Source organism: Anastrepha ludens, chromosome 2 (assembly GCF_028408465.1).
Source record: "Anastrepha ludens isolate Willacy chromosome 2, idAnaLude1.1, whole genome shotgun sequence".
Lineage (NCBI taxonomy): Eukaryota > Metazoa > Arthropoda > Insecta > Diptera > Tephritidae > Anastrepha > Anastrepha ludens.
In genome coordinates, this window is record NC_071498.1 from 26,869,367 (window position 1) to 26,885,267 (window position 15,901).

At 38.6% G+C, this 15,901-nt stretch overlaps 1 protein-coding gene across 1 annotated transcript in view; it reads right to left on the reverse strand.

Annotated features, from left to right (window-relative positions):
* Positions 1-7,667: 7,667 nt before the first annotated feature.
* The window catches only part of LOC128866338 (thyroid transcription factor 1), a 70,010-nt gene continuing 61,776 nt past the window's right edge, over positions 7,668-15,901 (reverse strand). Inside the window, exons 5-6 of the mRNA XM_054106974.1 lie at positions 10,831-10,917; positions 7,668-8,845 (exon numbers count right to left, since the gene is read on the reverse strand). Coding sequence (XP_053962949.1) covers positions 8,408-8,845; positions 10,831-10,917 — 525 coding nt within the window. The 3' untranslated portion in view covers positions 7,668-8,407. The remainder of the gene's footprint in view (positions 8,846-10,830; positions 10,918-15,901) is intronic.

Sequence of the window (15,901 nt, forward strand, 5' to 3'; positions counted from 1 at the left end):
AAACTGCATTTAAAGATTATATAAAGCCATAGCCCGTCATTTACGTGTATCAACTTCCCCCAGAGGGAAATTGCAAAATTCGCATAAATTTCTAATATTTCTAGTACTCATAGGTACCTAAAATGATTTCGTCACTCACCTTGGAAAAAAAATGTAGTAGATTGGATTTATTCTTAGTCGCCGCTTGCAATTCTTCTTCAATTCTCTTAGATACAATGATATCTAGTTCCTTGTCGGACTTTGCTTGTAATTTATAATTTCGCCACACTTCGTTAACTAACTTTTGTACATTTTGTACTTTCGCACTTGTATGAGATTTTTTAAAACTTTCAAACAATTTTTGGTATAACTTGGATTCGTCTATTTGAAACGACATCTTATTTAAACGTTAAACTTTGGCTAATGGAATCAACGGTAACACAAATGTTGTCTTGCATTGTATCGGAACAAAACAATACACTAACAGAAGAAATTTAGAGAAGTGAACAGCGCGCGATAATTCCCCGAATCGCGTATGCGTGTATATTTGCGGGAATCCCCGAAAATGCGTTTCGTTTTCAAGCATAGATAATGTGAGGGTTGCCATTCGTGTAAAAAAGTAAATAACTACTGATGACGTAATCATCATCTAGACTCCGCTACCCCCCATGTCATCCAAAATAAGCAAAACAAAGACCCCCCCACCCCTAATAGTACTTACGTAATACTTGAACGGCCCCTATCTGCATTGTTCAACACATTCCGATTTAGTGCAAGGAGCCATTAAAAGTTGAGTATTAAGAAAAGTAAATTTCAGCTGCTTTTGTTGTGGCATCCATTTCAGCTTGAAATATACTACAGTAATTTGGGAGTCTGAAAGACTTTTGGAGATCAAATTGCGAACAAAATACAGCTGCTCCTACTCCTTCCGCCATTTTGGCACTATCTATAAAGAAATTGTATGAATGGTATTTGGATTCCAGATCTTTCGGCCATCGATTTGGCTCTATAATGACGCTAGGCTTTTTGCCAAATTTAACTTGTGGAATCACGTAATCTGACCTTCCGGTTGTATCCAGAATATGACTGTGACCAAAAACCTATGGGAGAATCGTCCTGACATGTTCAGTCTTAGAGCAGTTCTTTTGACTGAGTTTTTTACTACTAGTTTGATTGGATGCCAGTTGAGAATGTTTTCCAATGCCGCTGTTGGATTTATGCTCATAGCACCGGTTACACATATTCCTGCAATCCTTGCACGCTTTCTAATCTTTTAACGTAAATCACTTTATTGCACGCCGTCCATCATACTAGCGAACCACAGAGCATTTTTGGTCTATTGTCTGCCATGTATATCCAATGTGCTAGTCGAGGAGATAAGAGCCAAGTCTTGCCGATCTCTCTAGCCGTCCTTGTGAGTATTTCCTCTGTTAGCCTTTACCGATATTATACTGGACCCCCATTCGCCTATCACATCCGACAGTTTAATAGGCTGCCGATCCAGTGTTGGATAGCAGGTTCCACACCAATTGAATCCAGGCCCTCTATCAAAGCTTCCGTAAATATATTGTTGACAGACTTGGTGACAGTAGTTCTTTCCTTAAGGGGTTAGGTGGGTTTCAGAGGTTGAAAAAAGGAGATTTTGAATATTTTTTTTTTAGTATATAAAACCATATATTTCATTTAAACAATTCACTATATCTAAGATACATATATAAAGAATATTTTGTGAAATTTTTATTTAAAAATTTCGAAAACTCAGCCGTTGGTACCTCATCTTCCTCGACGTCTCAAAAAAAAATCCTCTTGCCGTGGACAGCATAACTCATTATTGGTTCATCTAAAATCAAAAAGCCAAACGGATTTCGTTAGAGCATGGATAAATCTCGTTGTTGGACGAAGGAAACAAAAAAAAATTAAAATTTGAATTTTTGACAGGCTTTGAACCAGAAAACACATTTTTTAGTGAAATTTTCGACATACATTGGCTCAAAAAAAAAAAAGTTGTAATTAATGAAAAAAAAAATCCTGCGTTCAATAACTAGATAATGTTATTTCAAAGATTTGTACAAAATTTGAACTAAATCGCTTCATAACTTTTCGAGATATCGTGTCCACCGACTTAAAAAATGAAGTTTTGAGATAAACACGTATACCTGCGAAGCGCTCAACTGACGTTGCCTAATGGGCGAAACTTCTGAAGGGTCTATCTCTTAGAATTTTACTCGGATCGACTTAAAATTTTAGGAGAGTATTAGGTCAATTAGCCTATAGTCCTTGCGATACAAGTGACTGCTTTTATCTGGTTTAGGCATAAAGACAACCATAGCTAATCTCCAGCTTCTAGGGATGTAGTTTACTCTCAAACAGTACAGTACATATTTCTTTCAGCCACGGTATCAGCTCAGAGCTTCCTTTCTGCATCAGTGCTGGGAAGATTTCGTCCGGACCCACGGACTTCAGAGACTTAAGTGCCCAGTCCAACCTAGTTGTTGAGATCAGGTCTACAAAGTTCTCGTCACTGCTGTGTGGCGCGTAACTGTAGAATCATTGGGAATGGCGCTGAAGTTTTTTCTAAAAGCTCAATCTGCAGTCTCACCGTCGGCTTCCGTGGTTTTGAATTTCTTCAGTTGCGGTATTGCTATTCGCAGCGCGTCATGGTCAGGTAGCGGAGCGACAGCCCTGTCATCAACAATTGGGTCAACGGAATTTTCACATTTTCTTTGACATCGTGTCGGCCCGTATTTTAAGTTCTTCGCATTCACGTTTTTCCGCCTCTCATACCTTCTCTCTGATAATATGTTCGCAGCGCGGCCATATTTCTGTGGCAGGGTGCATGCTGGCTTGTTGATCAGTACTCTCTGGGAGAAGGAGTAAGTGTCGAGTGGCGAATTTTGTGATTGTCTGCTGCGATTGCTGTTGGAATCCGATGCTGCTTACTACCGCATTTTGGGTCACGGCGAAGTCGATCAGTATCAGGCCGTTAGTGAATGTTTTTTTTTCATGTAGGCTAAATTTTCCGACTGTGTAAATAAAAATCCCTTCCTTAGATATCATTTGAAGTCATTAAGCAATATTTTTATCTCGGCACTACTCATAGAAACGCGCTAGGCGCTCATTGAAGTAGTATTGGCCGCATCGTCCTTCCCCTTTATCGCATTGATATGGACTATTGCGAGAAGCTCGGGCACCGTAGTAAACGAAAATACTTGGCGCCGAAGTCTTTCCCATCTTAACTCCGATAATGGTATTCTTGTCTTGTCCCGTCCATCACATCTGTTAAATGGCTAATGCCCATGTGGAAACAAATTCGGACAGAGGCACCTTCCCCATTAAGGGACCGGACATTCCAGCTACTTGCCTTCAAATCGCAGTTACATCCACTTAAATCGTAGTCACTCACGTTGCCTTCACAAGTTTCCGTGCTCCCAAACGGATGTCCGGAAGCTACCTAAAGGATACTTGAGTGTAACCCGGAAACTTTGATTTGCTTCAACGCTGCAGAAAAACGCCTATTTCAAGAGTTATTGACGGTGTCATTTCCCCTGCTACGTCAGCAAATCAGCTGATTCGTTCAAATTCGCTTAGAGCCGAATAATGGTGTGATGGTGATCACATCTTTGCATTCTGTACATCGTTGTTTCCAGTATAACATTAAACTCGCTTGTACTGTACAAGAAGGAATTTTGCGCGAAAGAGCACCGATTCAAGCACATCAACTTGTTCAAAAGCAGTGCTCCATTAACTCAAACAATCAAAACAATGTTTACAGAAACTATCAGCATTATCTGTCATTTGGTTTATATCAATTGCATTCGATTCATTTCATTTCATTCATAATTTTTTTAATAACTATTGGAAAATCTTTATCTTTACGTTGATTAATAACAAATTTGGGTTCTTGGTAATATTGTAAGATATTATAAAAGATGCACATTTTAACAGCGCTGTGACGATAAAGAGAGTCTCACATCATTTCACCCAAGGCGACTTCGCGGTTTGGAATATCACTACCCTACTTCTTGCCTTATTTTCTTGTTTATATTCTCATTGACAATTCAATCAGCAAATTGCAAGAAGGAAGTACATGTAAATGTTGTTTTTGTTCTAGCGAAGTCATCTCATTGATTTCATCCCTGTCGATATAATTTCAGTGTTGCCAAATAGATGAAATATCTATTCCTTAAGGGGGCGTTCACACAAATCTTTTTGGTCTTATCTTAAAAGAGATTTGAATACTATTTTTTTAATCGGAAATATATGAAATGCAAAACATTTTTATTCCGAAGATTTATCTGCTATCGATTGGAAAATATATTATAAAGAACAGAATCTTCAAATACAGTACTGCCTGTACGTATATAATACAGAACGGATGGTCGCCGTAATCATAGGATTTGTTTTATTTTAATGCCAAAAATGATATGTTTTATTTATTTATTTTCAAGAAGTCAAGAAAACATAATTCTGGACTAATCACTAAGCTCGTGCTTGTGGGCCATTTCGGAGTTCAACATTAAGCTCTGATCATAAGCACGGAGTTTACCACACAAGTAAATTCCTTTAATTCACTGTAAACACCACACGTATTGGTGTTTTTAGGCGTGCAACTTTATTTTTCTAAAAAAATTGTTAAACAGCTTGGCTCTTTTGACGGTTCATTAACATACTATATACAAGCAGGTCAACTTGAAATTAGTTGTTAGACTTAGTTTACTCGTATACTAATTTAAGGTCAGTAAAGCCAAATGTATTAATTTCAATTTCAATTTACATTCTTTCCAAAATACTTCGGCGTTTATTGACTTTATTTTAGCCGGTGGCAACAAACGAAGTCCGCTTATAACTGCTATTGCACTAAATTGGAGTTGTATGAGCTTCCCCGTCACCGAGGGCACCGTGCAAAATGTATTAAGTAAAGATGAAAATTCTATAGCGAGTTGTCCGATTCCACTACGCAACGCACTGATACTGGGTCTTATGTGGTAGACTCACTGAAAATCGAGAGGGATCTATTTAACTTTTCCTTTACATGAAAGGCTGTTGAATACCACGGAAGACAGGTTAAACGGAGACTCCGTAGCACGACCATTATACCATAATTTGATGTTCGAATGCTAAATGCTCTATCATACGGAGATCGTTAAGGATTACACGACAAACGGACCTGTCAGCTATCCCCCATATCATATCGCTTTAAAGGCATCAAAATCAACGACTAAGTAACGTGTCGTGTGCTAGTGAATATGGATTATCGTTAGAAAATTGTTTGTACACTAGTTAAAAACTGCAGGAGGATTCCGCCTTGTTGCCTCAAATACTTTTTGTCTCTCCAATAAACGATAGTGGATGGTTTCAGATTCCAAATCTGTCAGACATGGAAAGAAGTACGAGTGTAAACATCGATGCCATGTTCTGGAAATAGTTCTGCGGGATAGTAGCACAGAAAGTGTCCTGCGACAGAAGTCATTGAATATGTATTTCTATCGGGAACGCCCGGCATGACGAAAGTCACCGTACTAATCAAAGGCCGGTCTAGATTGATGAGGGGCCTAGTTCTGTGTTCACACCTTCTAGACCTGTCTAATTACCTCATGCATAAGTTCTGTGGTCCATCTACTGTTGTTCAGCGTGATGTAAACTGACCTGATCCAGATCTTGCTTGAGAATAATGGAATGTCCACATATTGGGCAGAGTTGACTGATTTAAGATCAGTTCCCTTCCAACTCATCCATGATGCATTATCCAGAATAGAGTCTGTGCTCAGCGAACCGGAAAATGTTTGTGGTGTGCCGCTCAGCTAGCTCTTTTACAATACTAAATTTAGTCCTTATGTTTCTATCAAAGTAATGAATCGAAATTTGAAGAGCATAAATAAACGCGCTAAACTGTGGAAGTTCGTATATTGTTGAATTACGAAGTACTTGTATATTAAATGCAAAAGGGTTCAATCGTTAATATTTGAGGAGACAGCTTTGTGTACGCACATGCACAGGCTCTGAAAATTTCTCAATTTTCTCTTCATGTTGTCTTAATGTATTGAAATTCAAAATTAAATAGGAATGTCTGTTGTCCGACAAACAGCTGTTTCGGATGAAACTTCGCGGTATTTCCAATACATACTCATATATATGAATTGAGAGTATCGACGTACCTCCATTCTCGGAGGTATTAATACTAATTCTGCAGAAAAAACCTCAACGGATAATAAAGCTTCGCGACATCTGTGAGGAATTGCCGTTTGGTGGATCGTCTAAGTCCTCTTCTCACGAATATCTGTAAGGTTTGCCTCTACATACCGGAGGGTTAGGCAATGGCAATAACGGTTTTCATACCCAAAAGAGTCAGGACTTTTCATATGAAGTCTTGGAGATGGGTAACCCCTATTGTCAGGTACGCAGTAAGAGGCACTCTTCTGCGCGTGGCCCTCTTTCCCCTACTCTGGAATCTTACAGTAATCACTCTAATCTTAAGATTGCAAAATACTGGCTGTAATGCCATCGCTTATGCGGACGATATTGCATTAACGGCAATTAACAGGAAAACATCTCCAAGTTGAGCGAACTATAACAAAATCTCTGCACTCCCCCTGGGGATAGCTAGTGCAAGGAGAGTGGACTGAGTGTCAACCTCACAAAGCATAGTGTACTACACTTCTTCTGCGGGGCCACTGCTTGATGGCCAACTTTTGAAAAAAATGGTATTCAAGAGCAGACTGGAAAGCATCCAAAGAGATCCAGACTTATTACAGGAGTGCTGCTCTTTATCGCCACTAAGGCTCCTGATACTATTATACCTTCTCACTATAGTTATTAATGCCAAATTTCGGGTTAATTGCAACGCAATCAAATTTATGCATACCTACCCAATAAATATTGTAGATTTGGGCACTCGAAAATTCTTGGAACTTCTTCGGGAAAACATAGGAAGATAAATTGCACACTGCTCTACAATTCTGTTTTGAAAACAATTTTTCCATACGAATCCCAGAAGGAGGCGAACGTGTCTTCACTGACGGCTTGAGACTAAATACTATGGTCGGGAGTGGCATCCTCTCAGAAGTGCCGGAAACTAAGCCCACTGCTACCCGACTACTGCAGGGGCTCTCAAGTCTAGTTTATAGGTATAAAAGGGGTTGCATTGTGGGTCAGTAACTCTTTTGGGGTGGCACAACCGATAACTATCTACTCTAATAGTCAAGCTGAAATAAAATCTCTACAATGCAACAATAATTCTAGAAAAGTGGTAACTGAATGTATGTAGAGCTAGCTATTCTATTGTACTATTTCACAAATCGCCCTTCTTTTCCTCTCCATTCTCTCGTGCTGCCAAAATGCAACCTTGAGCTGACAGAAACGTCGTCTAAACAAAACGAATCTGTTAAAGGTGGTGTTGGTAAATCAGCTAATTTGTTTTTTTTCTTTCCCCGAGTCCATGTAGCTGTCTGCCCGGAATGAAACAAGGCGATTTCATTATTGGTTTTCTAGTCTCCCAATACTTTGCTTTGACAATCAAACGTACAGAACATTGTTGTTGGTCTAGTGCCACCACCATGAATGCGCCTTGCGTCGAAACGACCTGTTTATACGTACTTATATCACCTTCCATTACTGCACCATGGTAAGTATACAAATGTTACTTACCTGTGAAGATAAATTATGAGAGGAAATAACATGTAGATATGGTTTTGATTCAAAAAATTTTATTCGAGAGTTTGCATACAATTTTTTTTAAGTCTGCGAGGATGTTTATTTTATAACAAACAAATAAGTTCGGCCAGAACCGAGCTTTATATTCCATGCGCACCTTTCTATGAAATGTAATTAGGTCAGCATCGTATTTTTAGCTTTAAAATTATTATACGCATACAATTGGAATTCTATAAGTAATAGCATTAGATATATCACATTTTTAATTTTGAAAAGTTCGTGCTATGGGGGCTACTGTCATATTTTATTAATGTTTAAGCAGTGAGTGGTTTTATGAGATTAAAAGCAATGGGGGTCAAAGTTATATTGAGTCGTTGGAGTGTTTTTGCGATACAGACATTTATTCCAAATAAAAGACGTCGCGACCGTATTATTTTATATATAATTGTATTTTTGCAATCATTTCCTATACCTGATCTAACCAATTTTTATTTCTTTATTTAATTAAAAAAAAAAAGCAACCTACTATATAAGAAAAATAACAAGAGTTTCATTAATATTTGAACATTTACTCATGTCATCGTCTGCACGGACGGACCGGACGTACGAGCGGACAGACGTACATGCCTCGCCATCCTGGGCATCCTGGTAATACAAATGTTCGTTTCTATCATGAATCCGTTAGGTTTTTGCAAACAACCGGACAGGATTGAATAGATACATGTCATACACATATACATATAGTACGTAATTAATATAATATATTTTCTTATATATTTTACCACGCTCTGCCTTGTAAAGGCAAATACCCCGTGCACTGTTGCTGATGCCCGTTTGAAATAAAATTATTCTGATTGCGATATGCCATTGCTAAGCTGTTTGACATTAAAGAATTATTACAAGATTGTTGCTGGATTTGATTGTGACCAACGATTGTCCCATTGTAACTGGCAATGAGCGCATTTGATGTGTCTGGAGAGTGGGAGTTAGTTGTTTCTCCTGTAATAAGGTTCAAACTACTTGAAATGCTGTTATTTACTTCCGCGGACCCATTGTTTTCGTTTATAGTGTTATTGGTATTGCTGTTAGAACTAGAATTGCCGTTACTGGCATTGGTACTAGCTTGCTGCGATTGTGGTCCACTGTTATTACCCGCGCAGGGCTTACCATCTTTTACCAGTACAGGTACCGCAACACGTCTAGGCGAACTTGAGGTCTGTAATTAAAAGAAACGCAATATACATAAGGGGTCACACTGTAAAATATTGTATTTAAATAAAAAGTGCAATTTAATAGTAGTGCTTTTCTACAACATTTAATATAGTGCCCGCTCTCGGCTTTTCTTAAAAATGGCTAATCTTCTGTAAGAAGGCTTATATTGCAGAAACAAGCGAGATTTGCCAAACGAGCAAAGTGCATGCCGTAAGGCGACCACTATTAAACAAAATCCGTTCTAACAATTCCAAGTTTATTTTTGTTAGAGTTTGAACTCAGGAAATTCCGCTGGTAACTCACATACAGCGTCTGGTGCGTTTTACTAGGGTACTTGCCGACGCCGGCTTTACCTCACAGCACTCAAAAGCCCAGCAGAGCAAATTAATTCATTGAACAGCGCCCCAAAACGCTAAGACCATTTATGGTACCATGAAATGGGCACACTCGTCTCCTTGGTGGCGTTCGAGGCATATCTAAACATCTGCCTAACTAACTAAGGTTCTAATTGCCTTTCTGCGTTAAACCACAATCACCACGACACTCTTCGAAGAACGGTCTTCACAAGCAGGTTGGAGCAAACTCCTATTCCTCGTGGTATCGAATTTAAGTCTCCGTCAGACTTCGTAGCCGAAACTTTTACGTTTGAACCTCTACACCCCCAATATTCATAACGTCTAAGTATGTGGTCAGTCGCCTAAGAATGACATATGTCAATATGATAACATTAGCGCATATCAAGATTCCACAGTTTCTCCAGACTAAAGAAGAGAACAAAACAATTTCGTCAGAAAATTTACAAAGAAACCTCCGATAACTGATTGAAACCGATCGACTTCGGTGCGGCCCGAAGCACGATAGTCTGCAGCACCAGATTCTCGTTCTTTATGCATCGTCGCCGAAGAACAAATCAGATTTTGGCGAGCGCAAAAGAAAGGATGCTGCTTATAGGGCCACGCTTCGACCACGTAAATGCGAACGGTGTGGAATCACTACCGGGAGCAGAAAAAGGAATAGAGACGTATTACAGAATGAAGATACCAGAGGCCGAAATACGTGAGTGCGAGGAGCTTATGATGCTGCCCGATAAGAAAAGTGCACGAAGGTTCTACCAGAAAGTTTGGCGGCTTACAAAAGGTTTTAAGACACTTGCTGAATAGCGGCAACTGTGGATGTGCGAATATAAATGTGAATATTACGACCCCCCAATCGCTGAAGACGGGATTGCCATTCCGCTATATGACCATGATGAGACCAGAAGCTTGGGCGAAGACAATATCCGATGAGGTGTCCTTTGAAGTGTTTGAAAGAAAGATTCTGCTGAAGATTTATAGACCTTTGAACGTTGGTGATGGCAAGTACAATGAGCTGTATGTGATTTACGGGGACATAGACAAAGCGCAGAGAATAAAGATCCAGCGGCTTCGTTGGAGTGGTCATGTCGACCGAATGGACCCAAAAGCTCCGTCTTTGAACGTATTCGATGCAGTACCAGCTGGTGGTAGCAGAGGAAGTAAAATACCTCCTCTGCGTTGGAAATATCTGGTGGAGCAGGACTTGGCTTCACTTGGTACATATGTCCAACTGGCGCCGGTTAGCACTTGTTAAACTCGGCCAAAATCGCGTAAGCGGTTATCGCGCCAAACAAAATGAAGAAGTATCAAAAATGTTAATTTTATGGTGTTGGGTGTGCCCAGAATCGATTTTGCAAAGCCCTTCTCCGAGCAACACACGACATTGCACCCAGAAGTATGAGAACTATGGCGAGGCTGATGACTGACCGAGTCATTTGACTAGTAATACAGCGACATAGCCGTCATCAACATACATAGGTTTTTCATTAGAGATTTTTATATAATTCATTCTACAAGGTTTCTGTAAGAGGAAGGAGGAAACGACAACGTTTTTTATTGTTTAAAAATATTTAGTTATTATCAAAAGTGATATAATTAAATTTCTATAAGTTAAAGTGGAAAATATTAGAAATACCTGGTTTTGTTGACTTTGTTCTGCCATGGCCTTTTCTTTTGCTTGCCTTTTGCATTTATACCTGTGATTTTGAAACCATATTTTAACCTGAAAATTGCAAAATAATCGATTATATACATAATTTAATAATTTCATTGCTTTTTCTAGCATTTGAATATTTTAATAATAAGACACAAGCAACATGAATACGCTTCCTGCCACACAGTATGAATTATCAGTTTATGACGAGTTTCGGCTCGATACATCCGATGGAAATCAATGTTATTTGCCCTATCATTTTAAATATCTTAAATCACAAGATTATTACATCCATAGAGAAGTCACCGGAAAGCAGTAAAAATTAAAAACTACCTGAAAACCTGAACGCTTTATCGCTTCGTCAGGGGTCTGGCTCCCTTGGGTTTCAGACCCACTGCTGTTCGTCCTATGCTTTAATTATACTCGTATATGTAAGTGAATGCTTCCTTATGCCAAAATTGTACTGTATGCGGATGATCGAAATTGTTTGCAATCTCGACTTACTTTGAACATAAATAAATGGTTCAGAATGTTTTTGGCGAGAACCAAAAATGCCCGCACTACGTCATATTGTATTTCAAATAATATCCTGAAAAATGTTAACGAAACTAAGGGCGTAGGAATTACTTGTGCCACCAAGCTCAGCTTTAATAGTCACATGCGAATGCTCGGGCTTCTACGTTGTAGCATTATGAAGCTTATTGATCCATACAAGCTGAACATTTTATTCACGAGTTTCATCCGTTCTCTTCGATAATATGCAGTCTTTGTTTGTAGACCTTACAATCAACTACAGATGACAAGAATAGAGCGGATACAGAAGTTATTTCTCAAATTTTCTTTTTCTTTTCTGAATTTTGAAACTTCTATGCAATCGTACACATGCCGCGTTATGTGAGAATTGGTTAGTTCGGTTGCTTGTTTAAGACAAGACACCCCTTGGTCCTTGTGATACCTGAATTTGTTTCCCTTCCCCTAACTAAGTTGTTTAAACCACTTAGATCTTTTTAAGAAGGTACCTAGTCGCTCCAGTGAGACATTTTGCAAACTTCCCAGGTCCTCAAAGAAATAATTGGCAAGATTTTTGACACGGCTTCTTTGAAGTGCAGGACATTCACGGAGAAGGAGTGGGTCAGACTCAATTTCTTCTTCATCTCCGCAGAAGTCATTGTGAGGTACACCCATTCTACTGGCTAGGGTGCCAATAGTGCAGGGACCCGATATAACACGTATGAGGACGCTGGTAGTTGATCTGTTGAATCCAATAGACAATTGGTCCTTTTAAGATTTAGTTTTGGTCACACCGCTTTGAAGACCCTAGAGTTAGTTATCAAACACCACCTTCCATTGGTTTCCGCGATTACACTCAGTTCAATTGCCATGTATAACTCGCTTAGAGGAATGCTTGTGTCCTCTACCACATATCTTGAATTGATGCGCGTAGAGGTCAGTGCCTTGATCGCTGCATGGCTATCAACAAAAATGGTCAGGATTGCTGGAGGTAATTCTTCAGTGTTTCGCAGACCGTAGGACCGATGCATGACCGTGTGTGTTTTCTTTTAGCATGCCTGCCGCTTTAATCCTGGAAGCAGATTTGGCCGTTATCCCTTTAACATATATATCAATGGGTCAAATATGTAGGATCAATTCCAGTGCCCTGTTTTATGTTAATAAACTGAGAACTCTCGCAAGCCTACCTACATATATTATCATTAAGTTTTGTCTACAGTGTTATTAAAGGAATAGTTGACTATCGTTATCTCTTAGAAAGAATTAGTATTAATGCTCCGAAACGCAGACTCCAAATCTCTTATCGCCTCCACAGAGCCAATGTTCAAACCAAGTTTCCGAGGAAAGGGCAGGCATAGTCACTTATATTGCGAACCTTCAAAATGATATGTACTTATCTATTCAAACACAACTTGGCAGCGTAGGATAATCTATTGCCCAGCACTAAGACTTACTGAGGATCCGCACTAGCTCGTGAAGAAGTAGAGATTGTGCTCGGTAATAAGGAATTTACTTTCCTTTCTTTGACATATGACCTTAGAGTCTTGGTGCGGAGTTTACTCGAGAGTAGCCGCGAGTTAACAGAGATAGAGTGAAAGTGGTGCACTAATCGGATGACATATTAGTTATGGCATCTGGGTTGTGAGTTAATGCCATCAGCGGGCAGATTTAAGTTCATAAATCACTCAAAGGTCGAACTACGTCTTTTGCGTCTTACGGAACATGCTAACACTTAGGCAATATTGGAGATTGAATATGTACTACTGTTTCAAAAGAGTATATAAAGCCCTCTACTCTCGAGAGAAAAATATTGAAACAAAATAGAGTTGGGGCCGAAGCTCATCATAGCCTGGTTATGTAAAGCATTAATACATCCGATTATTTCTTAACGTTTGCTTATCTGATGGATGTAGGTGGGACGAACTATGTCTTTACAATGATGAGCAGGCTACAGTGTATCTACCAAATAAGCTACAATGAAGGGTTCTGCAGCTATGTAATGGCGAGGACATCGTGAAATACGTCAAGTCCCGATTATTCTGAGATGGTTGCGTCATATAAGGCGCATGACAGATGGCGCCCCCAGAAGTCAATCCTGTCATACAACTCCGTAGCACCTAACTAAAGCACGAGAACATCCAAGACTAATATGGTTTGAATAAGTTCTAATGGACCTGAGAACACTGGCTGTTAGAAGCTGGAGAACTGTTACCGTGCATCGAGACGCATTAAAACGAATCTAGAACGAAGCTAAAGCTTACCTCGAGTTGTAAATCTGCTCGATGATGATGATGAGTATTTCTTTTCTAGGGTTCATGATTTCTACCAAATTTGAGTAATTTAGCTTACTTTCTAACAGCGATATCACACTTTTTTGGTTTAAAAATTAACGTTATATGGGTGGTGGGTATGGTTATTGATTGATTTCTTCCATTTTCAAAACCAAACTACCTGGGATAAAGAGTAAAATGTGTACCAAGATTCGAGGCGAAAGTGACTCCTCTCACCATTCTGAGCATTTTGGTATATCTATTTCGATTCTTTTATGATTTTACTTGCAACTGTTATGTGGATCAAATTATAACACCCTAGTGCGCAAGTGCGCGGGTATAAAAAACGGTTATTTGATTTATTTGTTAATCCTAATTTGACGATTTTAACGCCATGAAACAATATATGCTTAATTTGGGCTTACATTATTCTCTAATAGCATATGAATTATTATTTTATATGTGTAAGTATGGTGCAAGGTAATGTAAAATGTTAAACATTGCTTTTCATAAGACATTGTCGTGGTACATCTATTATGTATAACTCTCAGAAATGGAGCACGACGATTTGTGAAATGTTTTAACGAAGCCAAAAATCTTTTCACTCTATTCACTCCATTCATGTCTTTTCTGCAATTATCGGAATTTTGTAAAACCGAAAAAGCATTGTGAATACACTAACCGCATTTATTTGTTTTGTTTCTAGCACTTAAGATATGAAGTGCCCTTCTATAACACACTTTACAGCATCCCCTAACGGAGGCATGGCAGTACAATAGGAAATTTTCAATTAATATTTTAGGGTAGTTACGAATATTTATTCTGTCCTTGGGTTCTTCATTGTCCTTCGGAACAAAGAAAAATTAAAAAACTAAATTCTGGAGACGTGATATGACACGCAGAAAATTTTTACAGTTTTATTGTTCGATCACGTTTTGGCTGATGGGGATATTTTCCACATATGTATGTATGTGTTTATCCATACGGAATATTTGAAGCATAAAGTAATCGAAGCTATTATCTTGTGTCCCTAACCATCATCTAATGAAAATTGTATGTTTTACCTTTAACTTGCCCTTATTTATACCTATGTATATATATGAGTGTAAAAATATATTTGTATGAATAAAATTGCCAACCTAAAACAATATTTCATTGATCATTTATAGGCTGCATCAGTTAGAAAAAAATTAAACTTCGAAAACTAAAAATAATTACTTAAGCAGCTCCACAGCTAATTACAATTACATTTATGTATGTACAATATATATGGAAGTTGATGAGGATATGATATACACACACATGCGTATGTATAATAATATAATGATATATTTTTCTAAACCATTATTTGATGTTATTCTTCTAAAATTCTGCTCCAATTAAATTTAGCTAAATTATTTTTGAACAGAAATGCATTTTTAAAGATAACATTTAATTTTTTTTTATATCTTAATAACAAATATTCCGGTTGCTCTGCTCTGCCGCTAATGCAAAATATGTAAGTCACCATTTTTTTCTCCTTGTTCACTCCCCTCGGGAGCATAGGGCCTCGGCAATACTCTTTCATCGTACACGGTTCTGTGCTGTTGTTTTTGCACCGTCCCTTGAAATGTCGGCATCTGCTAGTTCGCGCAGCATCGACCTTCTCCAAGTGTTTTTTGGTCGACTGCGACCTCTGCTCCCTTGCGAGTTCCAGTACAGTGCCATCCTCGTGATGCTATCTGGTGGTTTTCTCAGTGTGTGACCTATCCATCACCACTTTCTGCGTTTGATTTGCTTAAGAATGGGTTCCTCGTTCGTTAATTTCCACAATGCGTCGTTACTGATGGTGTTTGGCCAGAATATTCTGTAGATGATGCGGAGGCATTTGTTGATGAGAGATTGTTCAAAGATATAAAAATCAACATATTTTTTTGGATTACCCTTTCGAGAACTTTGATCAATAAGTTCCCGAACAACCGCTAGGTGATGCTCTAAGTCAACTGATTTGAGTTCTGTTTTTGTTTTGTTAGGCTGCCACATCTGTGAGTAACATTCCTCTTAGGATTTTCGCTATTACTTAACATTTGTGAAGGCAACGACATCTTTGAATTTGCAACAACGAGCTTGTATTAAATTTTGTGTTGAAAATGGATTCAATGGTGCGAAAACCTTAGAAATGTTGGAAAACTTTTGTCAGCAATGAATCTCTAAAGAAAACAGCCGTTTACGAATGGCATAATCCCTCAGAAGAGATCGTGAGTCCATCGAGGAGTTAGTTGTAGTTAATAATT